This window comes from Salmo salar, chromosome ssa09 (genome assembly GCF_905237065.1).
Source record: "Salmo salar chromosome ssa09, Ssal_v3.1, whole genome shotgun sequence".
Classification (NCBI taxonomy): Eukaryota; Metazoa; Chordata; class Actinopteri; order Salmoniformes; family Salmonidae; genus Salmo; species Salmo salar.
The window spans coordinates 11,095,001-11,109,985 of record NC_059450.1 but is presented as its reverse complement, the minus strand read 5'-3'; the positions used below and the strand labels follow the sequence as shown (position 1 = coordinate 11,109,985).

Here is a 14,985-nt window from a genome sequence, read left to right as displayed (position 1 = left end):
TTATATAAATAGGCACGTTTAATTCTGTCTGGCATAGCATTCCAAAAAAAATGTCATATTTGTTGCTCATGTGATTTAAAAAAAAATGAGTCGTCTGGAGTAGGCAGTGCCATTAGTAAGTAAACTGTGATGGGACCAAAGAGTTGCGATTTTTATTTATTTTCTTCCACAAATGGATAAGATTCTGCAACCATGGAGAGGTAAATACTTATCTATTTTTGATGACTTTCTATTGAAATTGATTGTAGTAAATTCATTTATATTTTGAGATGTGAATACCAAGTTTGTCTACTTCACCATCCACGCATTTTGTTGGTAAACTACAAGGTAGTGTAAACAATATATATATGCTATGCATTTCGCCGGGATTTTCGCATCACAACATTGAAGTGTTAGAGGCCTCCAGTTTTTAAATGGACTGGATCTTTATACTTACCACCTGGGTCCTGTTTTAGTAGTAATGAAATCAGACCTTATTGTTGAGTACCTGAAAGTCTACCATTTGTATAAGAGTAATTTAAACATGCTAATAATGGATCTTTGAGTACATCAAAGGTATGATCTACTTCTACTGGTATACCATCAAGCCCTGGCTAGGATTGTTTGCTATTCCTAACAAGGCCAGCTGCTGCCTAGTCATAAAAGCATGCCCTAGAAGGCGTCGTCCGCTGAATGACTTATGAATGTGGGTAAAGCTGTGGGGCGGCCATTGTTAGCTATTGTCCTTTCTGCCATTTGGACCGTGCACAGGCCTTTCCTGGATCTTCCTTTTTATGTGGCTAATTGCAACTGTGGTCTCCATAGCGAAGACAAAAAAAAAATCATGACGCTAAATGACGTAAATTCCAAGTGCTGCTTCCAGAATGAGTTGTTTCCTTTTGTATTCTAGAGTTGCAGGCCTCAGCGGTCTGTTTTTGATTTGGTTTGACCGGCAGTCAGCCCAAACTGCATAGTTGACATTGTTTCACCATGGAGAAGTATTCCGTCTCGCTGACTGTAATGTGATCGGGGAGATGTGGGTTCACATTGTTGTTCAAGGCAGATCAAGTAATAGCAGAGACTCATTGTTAAATGCTTCAGTTTTACTCCTTCAGAAGTACTTTTGTACGCCAAGTTTTGTCATTCGTCTCACACTGAACTACAGTGCTGTGCCCTTTCAGATTGTTCTCTATTTTTGGGGATGCTTTTGCAGCCTCAGAACGACTTGCCTTAGAGCAGAATTCATGGTTCCTTCTATTATCAGAGAATTCTTCAGGAGAATGTCAGGCCACCCGTTTGTGAGCTGAAGCTGGTTATGCAGCAGGACAATCCAAAACACACAAGTCTCCATGAAAATGGCTAAAAAGCAGCACATTTTAAGTTTTGGAAAGGCCTAGTCAAAGTCCAGATCTAATCCCAATTGAGATGTTGTGACAGGACTTGAAACAAGCAGTTCATGCTTGAAAACCCACAAATGTTGCTGAGTTAAAGCAGTTCTGCATGCAAAAGTGGGCCAAAATTCCTTCACAGCGACATGAAAGACTGATCAGCAACTACAGGAAACATTTTGTTCCAGTCAGTTATTGAGTGTAAGGGGGCAATTACTTTTCCACAGCACTGTATGTAATCTGTTGCCAAAGCTTTTCTTTGAAGGAATTCACCTGACATCGAGAGAGGTGTCCTTTCTCACAGTTTGGCAGAACAGTGCACGTGGGAAGTGTTCACTGACTGAGCGTTCACGTGACACTTGTACGCAGAAAAGTTAAAGTACCGACAAAAATATGCATAGAAACGGAGAAGGGCTATGTCTGCCAGGTAGTGAAGTGACCGTCAACTCCAGGTGATGTCTCTTTGCTTGTTGTGCCCAAGAACTAGAGTGTCTGAGAACCTGTCATAAGATCCTTATAGCAAGACCAATGTCTATTCTTGCCAGCATTTTTTTCTTTTTCGCTGCTGTCCAGACCAGCTAGATCGGTTCTAACTGGTAATTTCTCACTCATCTCCATGCCTTCCCGGCATGCTGGTTAATTGACAAATAACCTTTTCGAGCCAAGATATTTAGCCTAATGAAGGCTATCTTTTAGCATGAGCACCATTAAATGACATCCTCATAATCTGCTGTGATTGCCAAGACGTCAGTTAGGCCCATAACATATCACATTAAAAAGGCAATACAGGTGCTCCAGATGAGGATCAAGTGAATGAATCCTGCAGTAGTTACCTTTTGGCTTTTTATTCAGGCTTGAATAATTCCGTCTCTTGTTTAGCCCCATGCGCAGGATGTTAGCAGGTGTGTGAAAACGCCTTAAGCATCCCACCCCCAGATGACAAGCCTCTTCTCTTTAAGTGGAGCTTAACCTTGTGGGGCTTTCGTTTGCAGACACCGTTTAGCGTAACGGGTGCTTTGATCGCTATTCGTCATAGGATATTAAGTTAATGGTGCTGAATCTCGTATGGTTTCTCAAATTGATCTAGGCTATGTTTTGCCGAAGGTTGGCGCAACCAGAGTTTTTTTTTGTATGTAGTTACAGATGCCCTTTCAGGCAGAAGAGTAACCAGGGCTATTGGCATTTAGTGTTCACGAATGGCAAATCTAAATGTGTCTGCGCTAGGACCGACCGCAGACAGCTTAGCAGACTGTCTGTTCCTTGTCCAAAACAACATTTCACAATATTCAAATGAGAAGCATTTCACAAGATCACCTAAGTCTTCCTTCAAAGAGCTCTTCTCCGTTCATGAGATGCAAGGAAATTGTTTTCTCTGCACAAAATGCAAATCTGTTGTCCTCTCAGTGCTGATGTAATTATACCCTGTTGATTACAGGGTAATTCTGAGTCATGACTACCAAGTAAGTAAGAATGGCAAGTGATTTAATGGAATGTGACATCTGATCATCTGTAATTGAGGCAGTTATCACCTGCTCCTTTGAACCAAAATAGCTGTGTAAAAGACACACACACACACACACACACACACACACACACACACACACACACCCCCGTTCCTATGTAGACATCTGTCACCACATCTGAATCTCCGTCACTTGAAGCTGACTGCCAGAATGTCAGATAATTGGTTTAGTCTATAGCCCTATTCGGACGGGATTATTTTTACAGGGGGGAGGTTGGGTAACGTAATATGTGCACGAGCGCAAAACACCGCATCTGTAATTTGTGTTCCGTGCGAATCTGCCATGTCAGTATATTTTATTATTTTACACTAGACTAAAGTAACAGTTCTAGCCAGTATAATCACTTGTACTCCCATGTCCTCTGATACTATGACAGAGTTTGACCGGTGCTGTTTGCGGTTGAGCAAGAAAACAATAACAGATTTGTATGAATGAATCCTTAAAACAAAGTGCTGCGTATGGGAATGGCCGTACATTTATCTACTTTTACAGTGAATACTTACGTACTGTGCCAACGAAATTGAAGTTAAACCTCGCCAAATGCGTCAGTTTTAATTAAATGTGCAATAAAGTGTTGTGCCTTGGCCTATTTTAATGAAACCCTGGCTGGAAATGGGCGCATCTCAAAAGTCTAGTGTCTTGACCACTACTATCGGAAGCTTTGTAGATTCTACCCACTGAATAACACTCACCAGTGGAATGTGGTATTCCAGAGTAGATGCTTTTGGATCCGTGCCCTCAATTTCGAGTTATTTAGATGGATATTGCTGCAGCTTGGTGCCCTGGCAGACATCACCAGAAATATTCCTCAGCCACCACCGTGGACTCCATGTACTTCTTAGCGATTGTATTCCCTAAAAGAGAGGATTCTGGTTTTAAGAGAAGCGATATTGTTTTGAATGTTAACGATTCTCCCTTTGGACAGACACACTCTCTCACCTGCACAGCGATGAGTTTTCCTTGAATGTAGTTTAAAGTATTTGTAGAGTAGGGTTTTATTTCCTCAGTCTAGTCTGGATGGGAAAAACCGAAAGAGTATTCAGCCGCCACAGTATTAGTGAGGTCGGGCACTGATGTTTTGGCTTTAGGCCTGGCTCGCAGTTGGTATTCCAATTCATCCTGAAGGTGTTCGATGAGGTTGAGGTCAGGGCTCTGTGCAGGCCAGTCAAGTACTTCCTCACATGTTTCGACAAACCATTACTGTATGGATCTCGCTTTGTGCACGGGGGCATTGTCATGCTGAAACAGGAAAGGGCCTTCCTCAAACTGTTGCCACAAAGTTGGAAGCACAGAATCGTCTAGAATGTCATTCCATGCTGTAGCTATAAGGTTTGCTTTCACTGGAGCTAAAGGGCCTAGCCCGAACCATGATAACAGCCCCAGACCTTTATTCCTCCTCCACCAAACTTTACAGTTGGCACTATGCATTGGGGTAGGTAGTGTTCTTCAGTCATCCGCCAAACAGATTAATCCATTGGACTGCCAGATGGTGAAGCATGATTCGTCACTACAGAGAACACGTTTCCACTGCTCCAGAGTCTAATGGTGGTGAGCTTTACACCACTCAAGCTGTGACACTTGGCATTGCGCATGGTGATCTTAGGTTTGTGTGCGGCTGCTCGGCCATGGAAACCCACTTGATGAAGCTCCCAACGAACAGTTCTTGTGCTAACGTTGCTTCCAGGGGCAGTTTGGAACTCGGTAGTGAGTGTTGCAACTGAGGACATACCATTTGTACGCGCTAAAGCACTCGGGGTCCTGTTCTGTGAGCTTGTGTGGCCTCCCACTTTGCGGCTGTTTCCCCTAGACGTTTCCACTTCACAATAACAGCGCTTACAGTTGAACAGGGCAGACATTTGATGAACTGACTTGTTTTAAAGGTGGCATCCTATGATGATGCCACTTTTGAAAGTCTGAGCTCTTCAGTCAGGCCATTCTACTCCAATGTTTGTCTATGGAGATTGCATGGCTGTGTGCTCGATTTTATACATCTGGTGTGACTGCAATAGACGAATCAACTAATTCCACTAATCTACATCTCGGAGCTGATGTCATTCCTAGGCCTCCTACTTTTTCTCCAAGGCTTGAGTTGAGTCTGATCCACTCAGACTGGGATTGGCTCCATTCACCCGCTTACTTAAGCCGTCTGTTGGAAAGGCCCTATCTGTGAGGAGCAGGGCCCTAGCTAACCGGTCTCAGTGGCGACAGACAGGCTACGGCATGCAGATGTTAGCCTACAGTGGAATCGCTAGTTAGCGATTAGCGCTGACTGGCGTTTAAGCTGAGGAACTCCCGCGTCAGCCCGTTTTCTCCTGAAGTAGGGCGGTGCTTTTTAAGAAGCGACCGAGGAGCTGACTGAGGAGTGAGTCTGGACGGAGTGGAAGGCTCAGATAAGCAGCCTTCCTGAAACTCATTATGGAAACCGCAGGAGACATTGTCAGTCAGTGCAGTCTCCCTATCAACCCCTTAGGGCTAGAACCGTCCCTCTACTGTACATGTTCCTCTGTCACTCCATTTTTACCTCATTTTTCTTCTTTTTACTCGTTTGTTTCTGCCTCCCTGTACTGTACTAATTCTTATCTCACTCTGCCTTGTCTATTTTCTTTCTCAGTCTTTCTTGGCTTCCCTCTGTCACGGCAGTTCTGTTTTCTCCATTCCTCTCTCGCTCTCCTCCCTTTTTATCTCCTTTTTTAATTTTTTAATCTCAGGTTTAATTTAGCTCATCAGCTGGAGTTGTCGTGTAGAAGGGGAGGGAGCCAGATGGCTGGGGGGGGGGTGTTGGAGGGAAGTGTGGAGGACTGGGAGCAGAGAGCAGTCATCTTTCCTCCCTTCTCTCACTCCTCTCTCTCCTCTCTCTCCATTAGCTCTGAACCAAGCATCGTGTAGGGACACTACGTAAAACAACTCTTGTGTCCAGTTCAGAGCCAGTCCTCATTTGTATGCGGTCGTTGCTCAGCAGCTTTCCGTTGGCATTATTGGATTGGTTTGAATGGGATTTTCAGAGTAGCGTAATCAAGGGTCACTTAGGTCAACAACAGCCGTTGGAGAGTGGTCTGTGTGCACCTTCGACTGACATAGTGAGAGGAATCAAAGAGGAGTGTGTGTGTGTTTTTATGCCAGCTTTAGAGGCGTGCTTTGAATGTGTCATGGTGTGTTGTGCAGTGTAAATGTCGCTCATTGGGAATGACTAGGGCTGTTTCTTGGAGTGGTGGAGGGATAGACTACTGTTCCTTTAACACACGTGCTCGCGCACAAACGTGCCAGTCATGCAGTTTATGCCATTCCGCAGGTACCACTTGTTGTAAAAGGAGGCCATTCAATTCCTGAAAACGCTCAATAGCTACTTTTCCGTTTTAACAATGACACAGGGCTCCATGGCAACAAGATGCTCAATAGGGGAAGACGTGGATAAGATGTGGGGGAAGGGGTCAGTGGAACGCAGACCGTGATAAGATGTGGGGGAAGGGGTCAATGGAACGCAGACCGTGCGGGATAGGAGGACGTGAGATTGGCGCACATTCAACAAATCTGATCTCGCCTAGTGGATGTTCGTCACCTCTGTCATGACGTGGTTACTAAAGTCCGATTTGTATGCATTTAGCTGTTTTCACTGCATAACATTTCGAAGTAGTCCCTTTTTCAGGTTTAGAAGAAGTGACTGCTAAATGCTAACTCCCATTCCTATAAGCTGGTAGCATAGCTAGCATAGAAACATCTTGGTGGTCAGGCTTTTTAAACTCTAATGCAGGTGATTGCTGACGACGAGATGACCATGCATTAGGTTTGACATCCACACAAGAATTCTACTCAGATTTTGACCTCGACGTAGTGTGAAATACACGCAAACGATAGTCTAAATCTAGGCTAATTTTGCTGTAGGGTAATGAGGAGATTCGGGATCTTTAACCCTAACCCTAACCCTAACCCACATGTTTCTATGGTTTTGGTGGAGTTCCATTCTTTACCATAATGCTTCCAAAAGTTCAGGGAAAAACATAGGCAAACACTGTGTCCTCAACACTACAACTAGAACTACGATCACGTTTGAGACCCATTTTGTTGTTTTCTGAACTGTGAGTGTGTGTGTGCATTCAAACAAGCTGTGAAGTGTAACATTCAAAATATCCGGGATTCTCTTGGGTCGTTGTAAACCAAGCCACTCTCCTAGAGAACCTGCGCGCGTTTCGATTTATCTTCACGATATACACTTAATACTGACGGCACAGAGTTTAACCAAAGTTTGGCCTTTGAACTGTATCCACGTAATCATTGTTATACACACACTTTGAGAAGATGAGAAAAGAGCTTGTGTAACTGAAACCCTTTCGATTGTTGGTACAGCTGTTGCAAATGGTTTGAGTGATTTGTGAATACCTGCTTGTATGTGTGTGATGATGGGAGAAAGACATCTCTCTGCATCCTGCTGCCTTTGTGTGCTTGTCTGCCAGGGGACTGACCTATAGAAGAGGTGTTCTCTGTATGGGCGTCGTGCCAACAGTGGATTGGCCAGGGACTCTATCTGACAATACCATACTGTCGTTTCTGTGAGATACAGTCTTAATGATCGATACCGGCTCAATTTCTCAACGTCATTTTGCTTAAGAAATATACTTGGCTTTCACCTCTGGGTTATATAGCAGCAGTAAGCAAACAAACCCAACTTTTGTCTGTCTTTGCTGTTGAGAGCAAGTGGCAAATAGATGGACGGTAACAAAACCATATAGGCAAGGCAATGTTATCTACGTGGTAAAATATTTAGTGTATCTTGTGGAATAAGTGTCTCAAATGAAAGCCAGTTTGACACATGTTAGGTCCAGTGTTGTAGGTCCAGTGTTGTAGGTCCAGTGTTGTAGGTCCAGTGTCTTAGGCAGTGTCCTACATGCACTATTTATTTGGGTACATCGACCAACTGGTCGATCTCCAAGGCATTTCTAGTCGATCGCCGAGCGTTTCTGTAAAAAAACAACCCCGATAAAGCCTCGCGTTCCTGGTTTTTTAAATTATATATATATATTTTTTGCTGTTGTCTATCGCTATTGCCGGTAGGTGCTCCCGCTGCCCTGCGCACCAGGTAGGCGAAGTGTTCAGTTTAAAGAAAAGAAATTGGACCATTTCATGTGTCTGAAGGTACAAACTCTGCCTTCCCGGCGGGCCCGGAGAGAAAGTAGACTATATAGGCCTACCGCTGTCCAATCGAATGGCTCCGATTTAGCATCTGCAGAAACGTAGCAGGCGTTAAAGAAAGCTACAGCGACGTTGATACTGTGAGATTTCAAAACGTTTTTAAAACCACGACTAGAGCGAGACTGTCAACGAATACCGTATTATAGATGGATAGATTTTTGTTGTTGTTGTTATTCAACACTTTTTATAAGCCATAAAATGCACTTTCTTCCTACTTCCACTCACACTACAACCAGCACTGAAGCTGAAATGAGTCGGGAAGTGTTGGCTAACGATAGGCTTGCGTTGTCATTAGCTGCTTGGGTCTTTAAAAAAATATGGAGGAATATTTCACTTTCTCTGTTCATAAGAGTAACAATATGAATTTGTGCATGAGGCAGAAATAATGCGGTGCGACTCGAGTTTTGCCATCAGCTGGTAGACGGTGTCCCTTTTTGGCCAGGGTCAGCGGAGGGACAGGCACCATCAGCCCAGTAAAACTTAAAAAGCGAATTATTTAAATGTATGCTCACTCAGCTGTGCATCACAAGTAATGCAGCAACTGATCTATTACCTCTGTCTGTCTGTGAGTGTCTCTGTCTGTGTGTCTGTCTGTGAGAATGAGTCTGTCAGACAGACAGAGACTCTCACAGACAGACAGACTCTCACAGACAGACAGACAGACTCTCACAGACAGACAGACAGACTCTCACAGACAGACAGACAGACTCTCACAGACAGACAGACAGACTCTCACAGACAGACAGACAGACTGACTCTCACAGACTGACTCTCACAGACAGACTCTCACAGACAGACAGACAGACTCTCACAGACAGACAGAGAGACTCTCACAGACAGACAGACAGACTCTCACAGACAGACAGACAGACTCTCACAGACAGACAGACAGACTCTCACAGACAGACAGACAGACTCTCACAGACAGACAGACAGACTCTCACAGACAGACAGACAGACTCTCACAGACAGACAGACTCTCACAGACAGACAGACTCTCACAGACAGACAGACTCTCACAGACAGACAGACAGAGACTCTCACAGACAGACAGACAGACTCTCACAGACAGACAGACAGACTCTCACAGACAGACAGAGAGACTCTCACAGACAGACAGAGAGACTCTCACAGAGAGACAGAGAGACTCTCACAGACAGACTCTCACAGACAGACAGAGAGACTCTCACTGACAGACAGACAGAGACTCTCACAGACAGACAGACAGAGAGAGAGACTCTCACAGACAGACTCTCACAGACAGACAGACAGACTCTCACAGACAGACAGACAGACTCTCACAGACAGACAGACGCAGACAGACAGACTCTCACAGACAGACAGACTCTCACAGACAGACAGACTCTCACAGACAGACAGACTCTCACAGACAGACAGACTCTCACAGACAGACAGACTCTCACAGACAGACTCTCACAGACACAGACAGACTCTCACACAGACACAGACAGACTCTCACACAGACACAGACAGACTCTCACACAGACACAGACAGACTCTCACACAGACACAGACAGACTCTCACACAGACACAGACAGACTCTCACACAGACACAGACAGACTCTCACACAGACACAGACAGACTCTCACACAGACACAGACAGACTCTCACACAGACACAGACAGACTCTCACACAGACACAGACAGACTCTCACACAGACAGACAGACAGACTCTCACACAGACAGACAGACAGACTCTCACACAGACAGACAGACAGACTCTCACACAGACAGACAGACAGACTCTCACACAGACAGACAGACAGACTCTCACAGACAGTCTGTCTGTCTGTCTGTGAGAGTGTCTGTCTGTCTGTCTGTGAGAGTGTCTGTCTGTCTGTCTGTGAGAGTGTCTGTCTGTCTGTCTGTCTGTGAGAGTGTCTGTCTGTCTGTCTGTCTGTGAGAGTGTCTGTCTGTCTGTCTGTGAGAGTGTCTGTCTGTCTGTCTGTGAGAGTGTCTGTCTGTGAGAGTGTCTGTCTGTGAGAGTGTCTGTCTGTGAGAGTGTCTGTCTGTGAGAGTGTCTGTCTCTGTGAGAGTGTCTGTTTGTCTGTCTGAGAGAGTGTCTGTCTGAGAGAGTGTCTGTCTGTGAGAGTGTCTGTCTCTGTGAGAGTGTCTGTTTGTTTGTCTGTCTGAGAGAGTGTCTGTCTGTTTGTCTGTCTGAGAGAGTGTCTGTCTGTTTGTCTGTCTGAGAGAGTGTCTGTCTGTTTGTCTGTCTGAGAGAGTGTCTGTCTGTTTGTCTGTCTGAGAGAGTGTCTGTCTGTTTGTCTGTCTGTGAGAGTGTCTGTCTGTCTGTCTGTGAGAGTGTCTGTCTGTCTGTCTGTGAGAGTGTCTGTCTGTCTGTCTGAGAGTGTCTGTCTGTCTGTCTGAGAGTGTCTGTCTGTCTGTCTGAGAGTGTCTGTCTGTCTGTCTGAGAGTGTCTGTCTGTCTGTCTGAGAGTGTCTGTCTGTCTGTCTGAGAGTGTCTGTCTGTCTGTCTGAGAGTGTCTGTCTGTCTGTCTGAGAGTGTCTGTCTGTCTGTCTGAGAGTGTCTGTCTGTCTGTCTGAGAGTGTCTGTCTGTCTGTCTGAGAGTGTCTGTCTGTCTGTCTGTCTGTCTGAGAGTCTGTCTGTCTGTCTGAGAGTCTGTCTGTCTGTCTGTCTGTCTGAGAGTGAGTGTCTGTCTGTCTGAGAGTGTCTGTCTGTCTGAGAGTGTCTGTGTCTCTGTCTGTCTGTCTGAGAGTGTCTGTGTCTCTGTCTGTCTGTCTGAGAGTCTGTCTGTCTGTCTGAGAGTCTGTCTGAGAGTCTGTCTGTCTGTCTGAGAGTCTGTCTGTCTGTCTGTCTGAGAGTGAGTGTCTCTGTCTGTCTGAGAGTGTGTGTCTCTCTGTCTGAGAGTGAGTGTCTGTCTGTCTGTCTGTCTGTCTGTCTGTCTGTCTGTCTGTCTGTCTGAGTGTGTCTGTCTGAGTGTGTCTGTCTGTCTGTCTGAGTGTGGCTGTCTGTCTGTCTGAGTGTGGCTGTCTGTCTGAGTGTGGCTGTCTGTCTGAGTGTGTCTGTGTGTCTGAGAGTGTGTCTGAGAGTGTGTCTGTCTGTCTGAGAGTGTGTCTGTCTGTCTGAGAGTGTGTCTGTCTGTCTGTCTGAGAGTGTGTCTGTCTGTCTGTCTGAGAGTGTGTCTGTGTCTGTCTGTCTGAGAGTGAGTGTCTCTGTCTGTCTCTGTCTGTCTGAGAGTGTGTGTCTCTGTCTGTCTGAGAGTGAGTGTCTCTGTCTGTCTGAGAGTGAGTGTCTCTGTCTGTCTCTGTCTGTCTGAGAGTGAGTGTCTCTGTCTGTCTGAGAGTGTGTGTCTCTGTCTGTCTGAGAGTGTGTGTCTCTGTCTGTCTGAGAGTGTGTGTCTCTGTCTGTCTGAGAGTGAGTGTCTCTGTCTGTCTGAGAGTGAGTGTCTCTGTCTGTCTGAGAGTGAGTGTCTCTGTCTGTCTGAGAGTGAGTGTCTCTGTCTGTCTGAGAGTGAGTGTCTCTGTCTGTCTGAGAGTGAGTGTCTCTGTCTGTCTGAGAGTGAGTGTCTCTGTCTGTCTGAGAGTGAGTGTCTCTGTCTGTCTGAGAGTGAGTGTCTCTGTCTGTCTGAGAGTGAGTGTCTCTGTCTGTCTGAGAGTGAGTGTCTCTGTCTGTCTGAGACTGTGTGTCTGTCTCTGTCTGTCTGAGAGTGTGTGTCTGTCTCTGTCTGTCTGAGAGTGAGTGTCTCTGTCTGTCTGTCTGAGAGTGAGTGTCTCTGTCTGTCTGTCTGAGAGTGAGTGTCTCTGTCTGTCTGTCTGAGAGTGAGTGTCTCTGTCTGTCTGTCTGAGAGTGAGTGTCTCTGTCTGTCTGTCTGAGAGTGAGTGTCTCTGTCTGTCTGTCTGAGAGTGAGTGTCTCTGTCTGTCTGTCTGAGAGTGAGTGTCTCGGTCTCTCTGTCTGTAACACAATAAATGACATAACAATAATGAGTGTATATATGTACTGTATTCTAGTAATGGCTCTACTGCTGTACACCATTTATTTTCATATACTGTCTATACACACCATTGTGTGTGTAAAATAGATAGATAAAATATATCGATCTCATTCTGATACTTCTTCATTTCTTTATTTTACATTTGAGGTTGATTGTGTATTTTTGTATTTATTTTATTGGTAGGTGTGCTGGTCGAGCTAGAAACGCAAGCATTTTTCTGCGCCTGCGATAACATCTGCAAATCCGTGTACGCGACCCAAAAAAACGTTGATTTTTATACACAGGCACCCCACACCTCACTAACCTACACCTTATGCCATCACAGCTTCAGACAGATCAAACCGTGCTCATCATAATGATAAATAATCATAGGGGAATGGGGGTTTCCATTGTTACTGTTACCCAACCCTCCTCCAGCCCCAGTCAATCTGGGTAGTGCCCGGTAAAGCCGATTTTTGCCCCAGCGCTCCGAGACCACACTTTAGGGAATGAAACGGGGCCTGTATTAACTACCGGCCATTGGTTCCAGTCACTCTGTTCATCTACTCAACTGCTTGTGTAGCAGGGGGATTGTTTTTGTAGATGAATCCCATTTTGTCTGTCAAATGTTAGCCTGCGTACATTCTCCACAGCGGTTTTCAATCCAAATCGACAGTATTTTAAACATCTTGTGTTTAACCAAAAAAAAAATGTTATTATGGCAATGGGATGATATGATAGGGATGAGTGTTATGATAGCGATGTCGCTATCGCTTTCACCGCAACGGTTCCCGGGAAATGATTAGAGTCACAGCTGTCCGAGAGGGGCTGAGGAGTTCAGTGACTGGCCATGGACTACAGTAGTACTAGTAAGCAGAGTCAAGTAGGAGAAGTAGGAGGTGCTTGGCTGGCGCGGTACTTGGCTGGCGCGGTACTTGGCTGGCGCGGTACTTGGCTGGCGCGGTACTTGGCTGGCGCGGTGCTTGGCTGGCGCGGTACTTGGCTGGCGCGGTGCTTGGCTGGCGCGGTGCTTGGCTGGCGCGGTACTTGGCTGGCGCGGTACTTGGCTGGCGCGGTACTTGGCTGGCGCGGTACTTGGCTGGCGCGGTACTTGGCTGGGTAAGTGAACAAGCGTAGAGGCGCAGGCTCCTGAGAGTGTTGGACAATAAGCTGAAGGCAATCTGGTTCACCATGGAAACACTGGAGGATGAGGCTGCGGTGGAGTGGACACACACATCAAGCAGAGTAACACACACACACGTATGCATAGTAACACACACGTGATCTAAATAGCCTAGTCACAGTCCTAGGCAATCCAAATAAATCCACTTTAAAGAGTAATTGTATTCTACCATAGCAGCCGTTTTGGCGTACTCTATTGTACGTGGGAATGGGAACAGAACGGGTGGGGTTCTCACAACACAACTAGTATTTCTCATTGTAGGTTGGATGTTTGACCACGGTTACTATGCACACTTATCGTCTCTTTGCTTTTGGGTCCCGGGAATCACGGAAAAGTAATGGGTGACTAGGTGGAACTGATGTTGAGTTTAGCAGCACGGCGGCTCCTGAAATACTTCTGCCTGCTGCCAATTGATAAGACGGGCTGAGTACTGGGTTGGGCGTGACGCCGATCTAGGTTCATCACCCTTGAAAGACCACCACCTGTCTCGAGTTGAACTGACGTCGTTTTGGCTTTCTACGCCAGGCTTCGCTCACACGGAACAAACAAGAGGAAACCGTTTCCCGGACAGATCTAAAAAAGGGTCTCCTCTATGCCTGCCTTAACCGGTTATCAAGGCCAACAAGAGCCTTATCAAAATCTTGTTCTATCAAGAAAGCGTGTCCTCCCAACCGTCCCATGCTGCATTGCAAGCTCCCACTGTCTGTCTGCCTGTCTGTCTGTCTGTCTGTCTGCTGGAAAAAGGCACTGTTCTCACTCTTCTAGTGAAAAATCTGATTTATTTAGGATGGTACAAAAGTCACTAACGTTTTGACACTCTCCTTTGTCTCCTCACCCAGGTGAACTTTGTGATGTGCCAGCTGTTTGCCCTGCTCACGGCTTTCTGGTTCCGCCTCTATCTCCACCCCAGTAAGACCAGTCCTTTCATCAGGCATGTGGTGGCTACACTACTTGGCTTCTACCTGGTCCTCTTCTGCTTCGGCTGGTGAGTACTCTGCACTGGTACTCTGTACCGGTGCTCTCACCTCTCCTCCCCAAATTCGGCTCAAATCTCTGGTTCCCCTCCATCTCTCACTTCCTCGCCCCTTCCTGCTTCTCGCCTCCTCTCGCCCTCCCCCCTCCTTCACACCTCCTTCACACCTCCTTGCTTTCCACCCTTTCCTCCATCCATCTTTCTTTGTGCCTGAGCGCCCTCTCCTCCACCCGTCTCCCTCCCTCCCTCCCTCCCTGCCTCTGCCCTCACTCTCTCCCTCCATCCGTCACGGGCCAAGGCAAACTGGTCGATGTGGGAGTAATTGATATTCAATTAGGGAGTTGTGGGCCCGTTGTAAATGACCTGACGTCCCTTGGCAGTGTGCCTCTCAGGGTTCAGTGTGTCTGTGTGTGCTGTCTGTGTTTACATGAGCAGGCCTGGGGGAAATGCTTAGCGTGTGAAAGGCTGAGTCATTCCAGCGTGGCAGCAGCTCAGAGCATGTTTATTGTGATGTGATTCAGGTACATGATATTGATGGTTAGGTGATAATGTTGTGGTGCGATCACATTTTGTGTGATGGCTTTTAGTGTAACTAATGTATCTTGTTGTTAGTCAGCGGTGAAACGCACCTTAACGGTTTTGTAACGTAGAATACGCTGAGGAAAGTGGTACCAGAAACGCTGCAGTTTCACAACCACTGACTTCATCACTCCTCCTCCTCCCTCAGACCTGCTACCACTAAATTCTCTCATGTTGCACACACACACACACACACACACACACACACACACACACACAC

At 46.2% G+C, this 14,985-nt stretch overlaps 1 protein-coding gene across 3 annotated transcripts in view; it reads left to right on the top strand.

The window, feature by feature from the left end:
• Positions 1-14,985, top strand: part of mboat2a (membrane bound O-acyltransferase domain containing 2a) — a 69,199-nt gene that overhangs the window by 17,212 nt on the left and 37,002 nt on the right. For all 3 annotated transcript variants that reach the window (XM_045723373.1, XM_014210199.2, XM_045723374.1), the window contains exon 2: positions 14,053-14,198. In XM_045723373.1, coding sequence (XP_045579329.1) covers positions 14,053-14,198 — 146 coding nt within the window. The remainder of the gene's footprint in view (positions 1-14,052; positions 14,199-14,985) is intronic.